We start from the raw sequence: 14,827 nt of genomic DNA on the forward strand, positions 1-14,827 counted from the left end.
TTTTCTCTAAACTAAATTATAAACTCATGTTTTCATTGCATATAAAAAATGACACTCCACTAATAATATACAGTCCAATTCTAAATTATTTGCACACTCTACTTTAATTTCTATAATCTTTGTTTTATTTCATTTTTATTTCGTTTAAAATAGTGAGCTATGAAATGCCTCTTTACTCTTAATATTATGGCCACGAAAAAATAATGCAACAAACAATTAGAAAGACTGAAAATATTATCAAATATTTACGAGAGCGTTTATTATGAAAATCTAAACTAAAAAAATTGAATACTTTGTTACTTAGGGTTTGATCTATAGCAAATTCTTAACTATTTTTATAATTTTTAAGTAGATTCATAAACTAAAAAATATACAATTAGATAATTGTTTTTTAGCTTTTTTATAGATTTTGTATTTTTTTTTGTAGCAAATTGGAAGTTTTTAAATTTATAGATTCATATTTTTGGTTTATAGGAACATGAAAGTATCATAAAATATCAATTTACAGCGTATAATTTGAATTTAGAGTCTGAAATAAAAATTAGGAAATAATTGAAGCAATGCATAATAAATTGAATAAAATGAAGAGTAAAACAGAGATATTTTGAGTTAAATAAAAGAAAATTGGAGCTGTGAAGAGAAAAGGGTTGTTTTTGTTTAGGGCAGAGGAGAGAGAAGAGAAGGGAGAGGAGATGGAGGACATTGAAGATTTGCTGGTCGGAAGCGGAAGCGCAACTGCGCCGGGCTTCCGTTTGCCAATGGCGGCAGCTGTTGGTGTTGGCGTTGGGAGCAAGCGGAATAAACTCTCCTCTTCGCCTTCTCCGGCAATCCCCGGCACTCAGGTAGGTCTGATCATTCTCCTCATTCTTCCGCTTTCTCTTTATTTTCTTATTCTTTGTTTGTTTTGGTGTTGTTCTCGCAGACTATCTACATAAAGACCTTTGGCTGCTCTCACAACCAGGCAAGTGTTGTGTTGTGCATTGTGTGTTACGCATTATATGCTATGAATTGATTAATTGGTGCATAATTGTTTGATTTAACAGAGTGACAGTGAATATATGGCTGGCCAGCTTTCGGCTTTTGGCTATTCGTTGAGTGACAATCCAGAGCAAGCAGATCTCTGGCTGATTAACACGTCAGTTATCCTATTCCTGCTTCATTTTCATACGCTTTCACATTAACATCATCCTTATATTCACGTTAAGTAATTGCTGCTCCAGTTGCACAGTGAAATCCCCCAGTCAATCTGCCATGGATACCATCATAACAAAAGGAAAATCTTCTAATAAACCGCTAGTTGTTGCTGGCTGTGTCCCTCAAGGAAGTCGGTATTTGAAAGAGCTGGAAGGGATCAGCATAGTTGGAGTCCAGCAAATTGATCGTGTTGTTGAAATTGTAGAGGAGACTTTAAAGGGTCACGAAGTGCGCCTTTTGACCCGTAAGACATTGCCAGCACTTGACCTTCCAAAGGTTTGAATTTCTACCCAATTATCGTCTCTTGAATCTTATGTTTTATGCTTTTTATAGTTAGTGCATATTAGCTTGATTTTTGCAAATTATACTGCTGTATCAGGTAAGGAAGAACAAGTTTGTTGAGATTCTTCCTATTAATGTTGGTTGTTTAGGTGCCTGCACTTATTGCAAGACAAAGCATGCTCGGGGTCACCTAGGAAGTTACACAATTGATAGCCTTGTAAGTACTATGACAGTGAATTATAATGTGTGTTTGTGTTCCTTTTAATTTTCAGTTTGCTTATATGTGTGTGTAAGTATGTACGTATTAATTTGGAAGCGGTGCAGGTTGGGCGTGTAAAATCTGTCATTTCTGATGGAGTTAAAGAGATATGGCTTAGCAGTGAGGACACTGGAGCATACGGTAATTTTGATTGTTGGCCAGAGTCCTTCAATATCTTTCACTAATTTAAGATATTTGCAGCCTTGACCTTAACGAAATTTCATATTAACTTGAATTGACAGCTAATCAATTCAGGTTACTCAAAATGTTGTTGAAATTGAGAGTGGGTTTTATATCAATGATATCTTGGGTCACGATGTTGTTTTTACAGGTCGTGACATTGGTGTCAATCTTCCAACTTTGTTGAAAGCCTTAGTGGCAGAACTACCTGCTGATGCAAGCACAATGCTACGTATTGGAATGACCAATCCACCTTATATCCTTGAACACTTGAAAGAGATAGCCGAGATTTTGCGGCACCCATGTGTATACTCTTTTCTCCATGTACCAGTTCAGTCTGGAAGTGATACTGTCTTGAGTGTAAGTCATAAAAAATACTGATGAGGTTGTATACTATAGTATGCGCTAGATAATATACTAACTATTGTGAATTTATCAGGCAATGAATAGGGAATATACTGTGAGTGAGTTCAGGACTGTTGTAGATACTCTAACTGAGCTTGTGCCAGAGATGCAGATTGCCACTGATATAATATGTGGATTTCCGGGTTAGTGGATGATCTTTGTTTTGTGTCCTGTAACATACTGTTTCCTGATATGAATAGTTTTATTTTATGTGCAATAAACGTACAGTGAAAAATAATTATTGTAATTATGAATAATTTTGTATAGAAACTTTTCAAGCAGGAGTCTAAGCTTGAGTTTCTTATTAACTTTCATAATAAATGCATTTGTAAACTGGAAGTGTGAAAATTGCATATGATTGGAATGGTTTGGAATTTAGATAGATAATCTGGAATGAGTTTAAGAAGAAAATCAGTGCATTGATCTTGGTAAGACTTATTTCTTTGGCATTTTCAGGTGAAACTGATGAAGATTTTGTGCAGACTGTCAATCTTGTTAAAGATTATAAGTTCTCTCAAGTTCACATTTCACAATTTTATCCTCGACCAGGTTTGTGAACTGACGACTATCTATTGAATGCAACTATCATAACTTCATTTTAAGGATGAAATCAAAATAGGTACCTAGTCTGTAGTACAGTGTAGAAGTTAGGTTATGATATCTTGGATCCAGAGGGTGCTGTGTGTGGTTTTTTTCCCCATTCTTTTAGTGTGTTGTGCTTTTCTGACCCTCCCAAACCACACCAAGCTTGTGAGAGCCTTCTCCACCAAACCACCCTTTTTATGATATTTCTTTTGCTTATGCTAAAACTAATCCTAGATTGTAATGGAATGATTCTCTCGATCAAATAGTGTTCCGAATAATAATAGTCATAATAGATGCATTAAGCAGAGAAGTTCTCTGTTCTTCTGTATTTCATTTTACCCGTGTTGTAGGTGTTATTGTATGCTACTTACTCAGTATAAAGGTCCATACAGTGTCTTTCTAAATGGTTACTGAGAGGTGCTTGTGTGAGCTATTGTTTTATCAGTAACACCTTTTTTTTATTGTCATGAGAAAACAAAGAAGAGTTGTTAATTTGTGTTCATCAATGATACACGATGTGTGTATTTGTATTTTTTCTTCCTGTATATCTATCTTAGGCGATGTTGCTTAACTGCTTTTCTTTTAGCTTGTTGTACATTTGCACAAACAAATATATTTTCTTTTACTCGAGTAGAATATGGCAACTTTAGGCAATATATGCTGTGTGGATTTAGGTTAAAGAAAAAACTATTGTAGTACTGGGTTGGGGGTGGGAATGGAGCTGTTGGGGAATTTTCATTCACCAGGTTTAAATTTTGGTACTTGGAAAATTAGACCATCTATATTACCATCAAAGTTCTGATAGCATTTATATAAGATGCATATAATTTTCCCCCCTCCTGAGACAAATAATAGTAATATTACTATAAAATGGTAGGGACACCTGCTGCAAGGATGAAAAAGGTTCCAAGTAATGTGGTTAAGGGAAGAAGCCGAGAGCTGACAAATGTCTTTGAATCCTTCACACCATACTCTGGGATGGAAGGCAAAGTGGAAAGAATTTGGATTACTGACGTTGCATCTGATGGAATTCACTTGGTAAGGCAGTGTAGTCGATCTTGAATGTTGATTGCTTTTGTTGCTTTTATTTAAATGTATTTCATTTAAATATGTCATTTGTTGCATTCAATTCATTTGCAGTTGTGGCTGTAAGCCTGTAACTTTGATTTCTGGTATCTCAACACTGAATATTTTTATTGCTATGACCTGCTAAAGTTCCAAAGAAAGAAATTCAGGGCTAAGCGAGATATGAGGCTTTCCTGATCTGTCTTTCTTTTGCTCATTCCATTTATCAAGAACGGAGGGAGCTAATAACATGTCAACAACCTTTCTAACATACTTTCTCCTATTGGTTAAAATTTATCAGAACAATAAAATCATGTCTAGAGCTCATTAAATAAGTAGAATCTAAAAAATTTGTAATTTCAAATAAATCTTAGTCAATCATAAAGAGTGTATTCAAAATAGTGTTAGAGGACGTGTTTTTATTATTTTTCATCATGATTAATATTGAACAGCAGGTTTTTTGTTTATAAACTTTAACTGTCTTGGTAGTCATCATGCAGTGTGTTTCAAATTGCAATACTTGAGACTTTGTTTGTTTAGCTGCAAAAAGATCTTGCTTTCTGTCCACGGACTTCAAAAATCTGTAGTACATGAGGGGTGTTGCAAGAGGTCTACTTCCATAGCTTAAACATAGGTTTATGGCCTCTTGTACAATCATGAAAGAGAATGGGATTGGACGAAGAAATATCTTGTTTCTTATTTTATTCCTAATTTTTGTTCTCGCCTGCACGCTTTGCGAATGATAAAATTTTTAAATTCCTGTGAAGCACCCCTTTGAACTTGAGACTTTAATTTACTGCGTATTTGTTTGTGTTATATATCATCTAATCATTTTATTTGTCAATGTCGAAGGTTGGTCATACGAAAGGATATATACAAGTTCTTGTACTTGCTCCAGACCATATGCTTGGAGCTTCAGCTATGGCTAAGATAACATCTGTGGGAAGGTGGTCTGTCTTTGGGGAAGTAATTGAGACAGTCAACCATGCAAGTGACAATAAAGCTCTAAACAAGTTGGTTCCTGACCGGGACTTGCATTCTCTCTGCGTTAACCCAGCCAAGGCTGGTGGATTCTCAGAAGAGCCAGAATCTTGTGCCTGTGGAAGTGACGTCTGTTGCAGTATCGACAAGAGTGATGTTTCAAGAGGCACTGCAGTGCCACAGAACCAAAACAATAGAAATTTCTTTGAATGGATGCTAAGGAAGCGGGAGCATCTGCACAAAAAGGTTGAGAGCGAGCTTGCCTCGGGATCTGTTAAAAAGCAGGAAGGAAAGATGAAGAAGTGGGACTTCGTTGATAAGGTTCTTTTGGGTGGAATGTCTATCAGCATCTTTACTATAATTGCTCTAGTAGCAGCTCTTGCGTTCAGAGTGATTTGGTCCCAGTAAAAGGGCCGTTAACAGTTTTTATTTATTTTCTTCTGAATCAAACTGTTATTCCCGATTTTGACCTGTACAAGTTGTATCAAGTGTTTTCGCAAACATCCACAAATTTTTGCCCCTCAATATCTTGCTTTAGGATTTACGGCAGTTGTATTGATATGATACGATTCATAGAAAATCATTTTGGGGCTTGGTTTGAGAGAGAACTAGCTTGTTTTAGCTTATCGAGACTGTACTATTATTTTACATGGTTAAAAATGATAGAAAGTTGAGCATTTCGTAATTTCATAAAGCTGTTACGAGCATGAAGAAATATTTATTTTTCGTAGCCGAAACAGAAGCTTTGGGATGTACATATACTTTCATACAACGAAAGTGTGTTTTTGCTACTGAAATTGGAGGGGGACTATGCACATCTTTGCCCTACCCTCTCTTTAATTTACGTACGTGTAATGGTGTAGCTCTGTTTATTAACACATACATCATTATTTGTCCACAATAATTTGATAAAATGAGAAAAGGCAAAACGTGTCATCATATAAGCGTGTCTGATCTGGAAGGCAATCTCTTGAAGAAATTAACTGGTACTGATGGCATCTTGCTCCTAAACCGAGGATGACGTAGCATATACAGGCCTACGAGAATTGCCACTACTTGGAAGGGAGTGATGTAAATGAATACAGCCCATATGAGCGAGAAGATGATGAAGATAGATGTTGCCCTGGAGTCTCTCCAATTTAGTATGGCTTGAGCTCTTTCTCCCTGAGTAGCCAAATCTCCAACCACAGTCTGCACTCTACCTGCCACACTCCGCAATCTGTCATACCTCATTCTCACAATATCTGAAGGTTTTGTGGATGGAAAAGTGTCAAATTCCTCGTCCAGTTCATCTGGGTGGGCATTTTCTGCCTGTGACAACCTGGCATCCATATGGGGTGGTTTCCTTGGCCTGAACCGGTAATTCCAAATTCCAATTACAAACAAGTAAAGGAAAATGGTGGGCAATATCAGTTCCGGGTAGCAAACCAGTATCAAGAACAGGACGTGAACAAGGCAAGTTGTGATTGGGTTTCTCCAGGTGCAGATGTCATCAAACCATTTGCAAACAGCTGTAACTCCTTTGAGGATTAACATTATGCGATGAAAATTGGCTTTGCTTCTCCTTAGACTCCACATATGGTAATCAACGTCGAGCATATACTCAACTGTTTCACGCCTGAGGGGTGGCTCAGCTCTAGATAGGCGTGCTGCCACAATCTGCATGGCCTGGTGGCGGAGCCAGTCTATGTGCCTAACAGGTATGGGTTGGACATAATGCATTTTGGGAAGCAAAGGCCTGCCATACTGGGCTACCATATTCACCCAAGCCGTGCATGTGAATCTCACGGCCAAGTGAAGCTCTCCGTTCTTCTTCAGGCCATTGGGTTGGAGGACCAGCAGAGGATAAAAATGAGTATACACCCTATCAGTTTCCAGAGTTGATAACCGGATTCTTACCTTTCCAATTCTCTGATCCCTTGCATCACTGCTCCCATTGATGTGATGGTTGTCAAAAACCCCAATTGTGATGACAGTGCATGGATCATAAACTTCCCACGTATATTGCTCATTCCATCGAGGGGTGAGTGTGTCAAGCAGAGTTCTGGTTCGAACCCACTTGTTGCCATACTTGGCCACGCAGTAAGCATCGGTGCTCCTACCTTCCCTGCCCTTCAGGGGCACCAAATTGCGGGCACTCAGTATCCCGAGTTCGAGGATGCCAATGTTTTTCTTCCTCAAATGTTTGGAGGATGGCTGAAGATCACTGCTGAAATGCGTGGACTCATCCAGCACATGGTACCCGGCCTCCAGACACATTCGGAGGTGAATCTTGCTCGAGAATTTCTCCTTCTTTTTCTCCGTTTCTTCCTCACCGACAGCACTGGGCCTGTGCAAATTGAACCAACGAGAATCAGGGAGCTTGCTGGTCTCGTGTCTGGGTGGAATACTTCTAACTGATATGATCTCCCTTCCCAAGATTTCAGCACTAGGACCCACTTTGTCCTCCACAGTCACAATGATGAAATCCTCAAATGGCTCGGCAGCCACAAACATAAGCTCGTCGTTCCAAACTGGGTTGGTGCTTCTCAATTGAGAAGGGCGGGTGAATCTCATCTGGTTCCCGAGCTGTACTCTAACAACAGCGTCCGGGGCTCTTCCTTTGTCGGAAGGAACAAGATCCTGAGCTTCGATGACTTGAATTCTAAGATAGAAAAGCTTGGGTGAGAAATATACCTTTGAGCGAGTGTTTGCAAGGTTGGAGTGGCCGACGTTGTGAGCGTCAGAGTGCCAGGCCTCCGGGAAGGACTCGTCGGCCTGTGTTCCCATCCAAACAGCAAGCATGATTTCGCCATTGTTGTAAACTTTTTGGCCCTTCTTGTCCTCCAATCTGTACCACTGAGGAGCCAAGGGGCTGTCTGGGGGCACCCGAAGAGGAATCTCAGTCAGATCAAACAGAGCTCTTCCAACAAAATCATCTTTGCCAATGTCCTTGTCCTTCACCGTCACTTCAAGCAAATTTGATTGCAACCTCTCCTTCGAGAAGGCAAAGATTGTCTTCCAAACGGGGTTCTGATTCTTGTCCAGGTGCTTGGTGAGGCCCTTGTAATTACCCACCTTGACTTCCACGTAAGGGTCAAGGCTTCCCGATATATCCATCACGGGGAGATCCCTTGCCTTCACCACATTAACGTACAAGTAATGCATCTGTTCCACCAAGTCGTAGGTGGTTGATATCTTGTCCCCTACTTTGTACCGCAACCGAGCCGCCAGAGGAGGACTTGTCTCTTCCAGTCCATAATCTGGGTTTTGCTTTGGGATTTGCATCAACATCACATTCGGTGGTCCAGCCTTTGCGAAGTCAGCCCTCCTCACCGTTTCCACTGCCGCCTGGAACTGGGGCTGAGCCTTCGGTGCAGCAGCTGCAGCTGGTATAGAGTGAAAAGTCCTCACTTCCTTTTCTTTCTTCTTCATTTTCTTCTTCTTCTTCTCCTCCCCTTCACCAACCACGCTTTCCTCGTCTACCACCATGTTGGGGTTTATTTCTTGCAGGGGAGTGTACTGATCCTCCTCGGGGGGAGGGGGAGGGCGATGTTGTTCAGCAGCAGCAGGATCAGCACTGCCGTCATGGGGTTGCGGGGGAGGAAGAGGATCATGCAGCGCATAACACTTGAGAGCAATATCTCCCCTGATGTTTGAAAAGAGGCCACGTTTCTCAAGTGGGTAGCGTTCCACACGGGCCTGGGACTCCGATAGAGGGATGGAAGCACCTGAAAGCCTCACCCTTCCAAGGAAGTTGTTGTGGTTCCGATCATTGTGACTGTACACAACCACTTCAATTGTCTTGTGCGCAAGATCTCTCGGGTCATCGATGTGGAACACCAGCTTCTGGTTCCAATAAGGATTCAGCTCCTTGTGCTTTTTCTCAGTACTGTGCTGCTGCTCATCAAACTTCACCTCTACAAAGGGGTTGGCTGACCCTTCCCCGTCTTTGGGCATGAGGTCGCTTGCCTCCACAACCTCTACCACCAGCTTGTTCATGGTGCGGTTATGGTCCAATTCAATTATGATCCGGAGTGAGAGCGGTGATGATGAGGTGATGAGATATGCATATGCTCTGCTGATTTGGAGTATTTGGAGTGTGAAGACAGAAAGATTTGTTAGAAAGAGAAAGAAATGGGATATGTGTTGTACATGCTATTGCTAATGCTATTGCCACTGCTATTGATGTTTGGTGTGGTGGCCCCTTCTTTTCATGTGCCTTTTCTTTGGGGGAGATATTCTACTGGCTCCCCTACTTTCTATGTCCAAAACAGAATATTAAGAACATCCTAATCTCCCAAAAACATGCACAGCTACTGAGGAGGTGTGGATTTGAATAAATAAATGAATATTAATAAAAGGGTTGTCGTTGGTTTTGGATTATTAATGAAGGAGGTGTGGTTGAAGATGGAGATAAAGTTTGGGTGGATGGTTTTAAAATAATAATGGTGGTGGGGCACACGGAAGCTACCAAAACATTGAAGCACTGCAATGTTTGATAAATAATTTGAAAGCAGAAAAAGTAGAAATCTCGCTTTCAAAGGAGTTGATAAAGTTAATGGCGGTTTAGTATATACTGGAGGCTACGTTTTGGTTTGAGAGATTAAAAGAGGTGAAAAGAAAAGGATTAAAGTCTGAAGGTTCAAAGTGGAATATGCAAATGGATGGTCCCAAACCAACTTTTCTATTTCCCACTTCCAAACCTGCATCTCAGTTTCGCATTCACTTCGTTTTCTCTTTTTCATTTCATTTTTCTTTTATTTTTATAGATCTAAATTAAAATGCTTACTTTTAAATTTTGTTAATATTTCTTCAAAACGTGAACAATTAACCATTATTATATACCATGTCAATACGTAAGCAGTTAACTATTATTATACCGTACCTAATTTTTTATCAAAAAAATAAAATTAAAGTACACTCCTTTTTAAACCTATAAAAAGGAATAAAATTTAAAATTATCTATTCTCATCATCGTCAAAAAGAAATGATTGTGATCATAGTAATGAATCTTTAATTAATCATAATCCATTCTTTCTGTTACACTTAATTAGAAAAAAAAGACTAAATAAGCTTTGTTTTAGAAGTTCGAGAATCAAATTTTATGCAAACAAATATAACAATCTTAAGATTTATATAAAGACTAAATATCCCTTACCACTAAGAACAAAATCATCATCATGATGATAGTGTATACAATCTATTTTCTCCCCCACAATAAAATTATTTCTAGAAAGAAAATATGATGTAAAAATTATTAAGACTGGTGTAATAGATATTGTATAAAATAATATGTAAATAATTATGTAATATAGGTTGAAAACAGTATATAATGATAAAACTGGATCGTATAGTAGAATGATATAATGTCATGTTAAATTAGTTTCAATGTCTCAATTTATTTTCAAAATTTCATTTTGAACATTAAACGATGAAGGGATTTTCTAGATAGAATTCTATGACTAGACGTTGCAGTATAGGTATTAGACGCTCTTTGTAGCTATACATGTATAGGCAGATACTCTTTGCAAATTATGCAGTTATAAATATAAAAATAAGTTCTACTTTGATCGAATATTTTAATTAAGTATTAAATTTAAAAAATTATAACTTTCTATTTTGGGTATTAGACATTCAAATTTCATTGTAAAGTGTATATAAGATATCTCAATTCTTCTTCAAATTTAGGTGTTTAAAAATAATTAGAGATATTCATAATATGTTAAGAAGACAATTATTTTTGGGAATCCCTCATTCATTAATAAGAGATCATGTTCAATGAATCTTGGTAAATGATTCAAAGAATATATTTAATAATGGTAATTTCAAAGTCTTGGAATTATACCTTAACTCTCGAAGATTATGAAGTTCAACCTAGAAAATTGAAGATAGTTTTTTCAAGGTATATTGAAAATGTGACAAACATTAATCATTCATTATCTCTTAAGAATTATTTATTTTCTATGTATAAAGGAACTTGTGAGGAAGTGAAAGTCAAGCAAGGGAGAAGAGTAACATATAGAGTAAATGAGAGAATTGATATTCACTCATCGTGTGAGACGGGAAATCCTAGTAAGAGGCTAGAAAAATATTGTATTCTATCATAGTTAGATGAGATTAAGTGTTATCTTCATAGAGTAAGAGAAACGAATATTGTACTCATATTTTCATAGTGAAGACATTTTCTGGACTAGGTCTCGTGAATTTTCACTTCTCAAGTTGAGGAGGTTTCCATTGTTAAAAAATTTTGGTATCATTATTCTATTTTATTTTGTCTGCTTATTGTTTCTGCAAGTGCCTATTTTGTATCTACACAAAAGTGGAAGAATTAGTTATGATTTACCAACAATTACAAAATCTAACTTGAACAAATCTTCTAAAGATTGAATGATTTTCAAAACTACACCAAAGTATGTTTGAACTTCAGTTTCTTTCAATCATCCACTATTATTAAATCTTATTTCTCGTAGTTCAGGTTTAGTGTACAATACATTAGACGATTATTTATTTAGATGCTTATTGTAGAACCCAATGATTTTAATCAGACACCTACTAGAACTCCAGAAAACAGTGATTTTTAATTAAATGGTGATTGATTTCATATTTGAATTACCTTTTTCTATTTTAAGAATCTCTTAAATAACTATTGAATATGAAATTTATAGATTTCTATAATAGACACTCAAAATCCCTTCTTTCAAACATGATTTCGAAACTATAAGATCTTCAAAATTTCCAGATTAAGATGCTTAAAAATTAGAACGGTTTTATAATACAAAAAATTGTCTTAAAGTAAAAAGAAGCGTCTAATGGTACTATTCATAAAGCGTATAATGATAAAAGGATGTCACAGTCGACAACAATAAAAAGGAAATGTACTGAAAAATTGTATTACCATAATTGTAAATTATGATTAAGTGTATTTGACAATTGGTTAAATAAATATTACACTTTAAAATTTAAATATGTTGAACTAAGAATGTTATACATCACTTACAAATGACTTATGAGCAAATAAGAGCAATTTCAGTTGTTCATCAGGTTGTATTGGGTGGAAAAAAATTTGGTTAACATAGTTGTAAAATACAATTAATTTTGTTTGAGAGTTAGTTAAATAAGTATTTAAATTTAAAATTCATGGGCTACTGCATTAGATTTGGGTGGAAATGTTTTGGTTAACATAGTAGTCAAAAAACGCTTAACTCATTTGGGAATTTGGATCAATATGCATTGTATTGTGAAAATCATGGTGATTTATCTAAGAATGATAATAACCATTTGGTGAATGTTTTATGGAGTTAATGGTTCAATTTTTTATTCGTTGGGACTTTGTGTGGGAAAAAATTATTGAATACATGATTGTGCATGTCCGAGAGAAATTGGGTTAACACACTTGTAGAATGTGGTTATCCGTGATCAGAAATTGGTTAAATAGGCATTGTAGTTACATGTTCACCTAAAAATGAGTTGAAAGTATTAGACATAAGTTTTTTAAGTAAGTTAATCAATTGAAGTTATTGGTTAGGGGCATAGGCTCAAAGAATATTGGTAAAGATAACATCACTTGAAAAAAAAAAATAGGTTGAGATAAATCTAAAACGTGGTTAATTATTGGTTAAAACGGTATTTTAATTTAAGAATCATGGTAACTAACCTAAGAATACCAATAGATTGTTATGGAGTCAATTGTTCAATAGTTGTTCATACATGGAACTTTAGGTCGCATGATTTAATTAATTATTGTCATATGAGAAAATGTAGGTTAACATAGTTTAAGATGTAGTTAAATTCATTAAAAATGTTGTTAAATGGGTATTTGAATTTAAAAATCATGGCAATTAATCTAAAAATTACAATTATCGACAAGTGAATGTCATATAAAGTAAAGACAATGCTTCAATTATTATTTTTTAAGAGTTTGGACGAGAGAATTTAATCATTATCTTGCATTTGGGTTAAAAAAAATGGTTTAACATAGTTATAAAATGTGGTTAACTATCTTTAACAATTGATTAAATAGAGAATGTTATTTGAAAATAGTAGAGAATCTCTTTCTTGGTTCCAAAAGATTAAAATCCCTAAACCCTAATGAAAAGATGAAAATGTTAGTGTAAAAGAAAATGAAGTTGATGAGAATAGAATGGAATGGAATAGAATGTCCTTGGATGGCGACACGAAGGAGTGGGTTGGTGGACAAGTGGCGAAGGCATAGGACAGGTGGCGGCACCTGATTCAATTTGAGCATGCAACGTGGCTTTAACCTTCCACCGAGTCCAATGCCACTTAAAACGGAACGACCAATCCCAAAACACACCAACCAACAACAACCTTTGAACAACAACAACAACAAAAATGATGAATGTTTTGGCGGTGACTCTGTTCTTCACTTCACTCGCCGCATCGGCCATTTTCTCTCCGCCGCCACCCACCCACCACAAGCAAGGAGCCAACACCATCGTCAAAGAAGGCCACCGTGTCGTGGTGGTTGAATACGACCAAGATGGCCATCACAACACCAAAATCTCAATCTCCCCAGACCAACCCACACATCATCACCACCACCAAGTTCCGGAAAACGGCCACGACAGGATCAGAGAGGCTGCCTCCGTTCTCCCTAACCTCGGTCAAGGCATTTCGCAGCCACAAGATGCGGCTTTTCTGCATGCCCCTAAGGAGCTCATTTGCGATGCTTATGGAAAATGCAAGCACAGAGTCGCGGATGCCATGGAGAAGACCAAGGAAAAGGCTCAAGAGGCCCTCCAGAAGAAGAAGGAGGTTGCACGCCATGTGGGTGATAATGTTGCCGATGCACTCAAAGAAACAAAAGAAAGCGTGCATGATAAAGCCCGTGATGTGCACGAATACGCGCAGGATACTGTAGAAACAGCGAAGAATCATGTGATTAGTAACGTCTCAGAGGCCAAGGATTATTTGCGCCGCCTCAAAGATGCATTGAAATTCAGTTTTGGATCCTTGGAGAGCCTGAATTCGGTGATGGGGGTGGCCCATTTGCTGGGGTTTGCCACTTCTTATGGGATGTGTGTGTGGGTTACGTTTATCTCCAGCTACGTGCAGTCCAGGGCCATGGCGAGGCATCAGTTCGCAGTGATGCAGAGTAAAATCTACCCTGTTTATTTCAGGGCCATGGCTTATAGCACAGGGGTGGCTCTGTTTGGCCATGTCTTCGGTAATACGAACACTCTGCTCTCCAACAAGTCTCACGCATTGCAAACATACAATCTTCTGGCCTCTCTCGCCACTCTTTTCTTCAACTCTCTTTACTTGGAGCCTCGAGCCACCAAGGTAAGCTTCCCATATCTTCTTCTTCATTCTTTTATCTCCACATCTTTCCAAGTTCTGATTCACTTCTTTCTTTTCTCCTTGCCATTCAGTTGATGTTCGAAAGAATAAAAATAGAAAAGGAGGAAGGAAGAGGCAGAGAAGATGTGACAGTGAGTGGTGAACGTGGCAGAACAGGTGTTAGAGAGCCTCAACGCACACCTGATGGTACAGGGCCTTCCATCAGCACAGATCATGATGCAGTGAGATCAAGAATAATCAAGCTCAACGACAAGCTCAAGAAATTGAATTCCTATTCCTCTGTCCTAAACATCCTCAATCTCATCTCTCTCACATGGCATCTCGTTTATTTGGCTCAACGGCTTCACCGCACTTGCTAAGCCATGCAAATTACCTTTTGTAGTAATCCTTGTTTTCTGTCTTGCTTTTTTTCTTTATCATGTGTTCATATTTGCAAATACTCCCGTCTGTATGTTTCAGGTTTATGAATACACTGTTTAGTGTTTAACACTGCTTGCAATGAAGTTTATTTAATCTGTGTGTTACCAAGCATCTGCATAATATCGTCTATACTTGCATAAAAATGATTATCTC

At 37.6% G+C, this 14,827-nt stretch overlaps 3 protein-coding genes across 3 annotated transcripts; 2 read left to right on the plus strand and 1 right to left on the minus strand.

Moving 5' to 3' along the window:
- The first annotated feature begins 688 nt into the window (after positions 1-688).
- LOC137821476 (Methylthiotransferase) lies at positions 689-5,575 on the plus strand. The gene is made up of 11 exons (XM_090297865.1): positions 689-842; positions 923-961; positions 1,044-1,135; positions 1,221-1,470; positions 1,574-1,693; positions 1,801-1,876; positions 2,067-2,275; positions 2,355-2,463; positions 2,777-2,869; positions 3,783-3,943; positions 4,823-5,575. The coding sequence occupies exons 1-11, from the start codon at positions 693-695 to the stop codon at positions 5,357-5,359; spliced, it is 1,836 nt and encodes a 611-aa protein (XP_090153991.1). The 5' UTR covers positions 689-692; the 3' UTR covers positions 5,360-5,575.
- Positions 5,576-5,649: 74 nt separating this feature from the next.
- On the minus strand, positions 5,650-8,932 carry LOC137821456 (C2 calcium/lipid-binding plant phosphoribosyltransferase family protein). The gene has a single exon (XM_068626065.2). The coding sequence runs from the start codon at positions 8,930-8,932 to the stop codon at positions 5,888-5,890; it is 3,045 nt and encodes a 1,014-aa protein (XP_068482166.2). The 3' UTR covers positions 5,650-5,887.
- A 4,286-nt stretch (positions 8,933-13,218) lies between these two features.
- Positions 13,219-14,741, plus strand: LOC137832840 (late embryogenesis abundant domain-containing protein / LEA domain-containing protein). Its single transcript, XM_068641199.2, has 2 exons — positions 13,219-14,236; positions 14,326-14,741. The coding sequence occupies exons 1-2, from the start codon at positions 13,286-13,288 to the stop codon at positions 14,611-14,613; spliced, it is 1,239 nt and encodes a 412-aa protein (XP_068497300.2). The 5' UTR covers positions 13,219-13,285; the 3' UTR covers positions 14,614-14,741.
- The last annotated feature ends 86 nt before the right edge of the window (positions 14,742-14,827 follow it).

The sequence above is a fragment of the Phaseolus vulgaris genome, chromosome 11, assembly GCF_051622355.1.
Source record: "Phaseolus vulgaris cultivar YP4 chromosome 11, ASM5162235v1, whole genome shotgun sequence".
NCBI lineage: Eukaryota > Viridiplantae > Streptophyta > Magnoliopsida > Fabales > Fabaceae > Phaseolus > Phaseolus vulgaris.

Bases quoted from the DNA above. Each gene is read 5' to 3' on its own strand.
- LOC137821476 (XM_090297865.1), top strand. From the start codon at position 693: ATGGAGGACATTGAAGATTTGCTGGTCGGAAGCGGAAGCGCAACTGCG. The intron at 962-1,043 runs GCAAGTGTTGTG...TTGATTTAACAG, and splicing joins TTGGCTGCTCTCACAACCAG to AGTGACAGTGAATATATGGC. The intron at 1,471-1,573 runs GTTTGAATTTCT...CTGCTGTATCAG, and splicing joins CAGCACTTGACCTTCCAAAG to GTAAGGAAGAACAAGTTTGT.
- LOC137821456 (XM_068626065.2), bottom strand. From the start codon at position 8,932: ATGAACAAGCTGGTGGTAGAGGTTGTGGAGGCAAGCGACCTCATGCCC.
- LOC137832840 (XM_068641199.2), top strand. From the start codon at position 13,286: ATGATGAATGTTTTGGCGGTGACTCTGTTCTTCACTTCACTCGCCGCA. The intron at 14,237-14,325 runs GTAAGCTTCCCA...CTTGCCATTCAG, and splicing joins TGGAGCCTCGAGCCACCAAG to TTGATGTTCGAAAGAATAAA.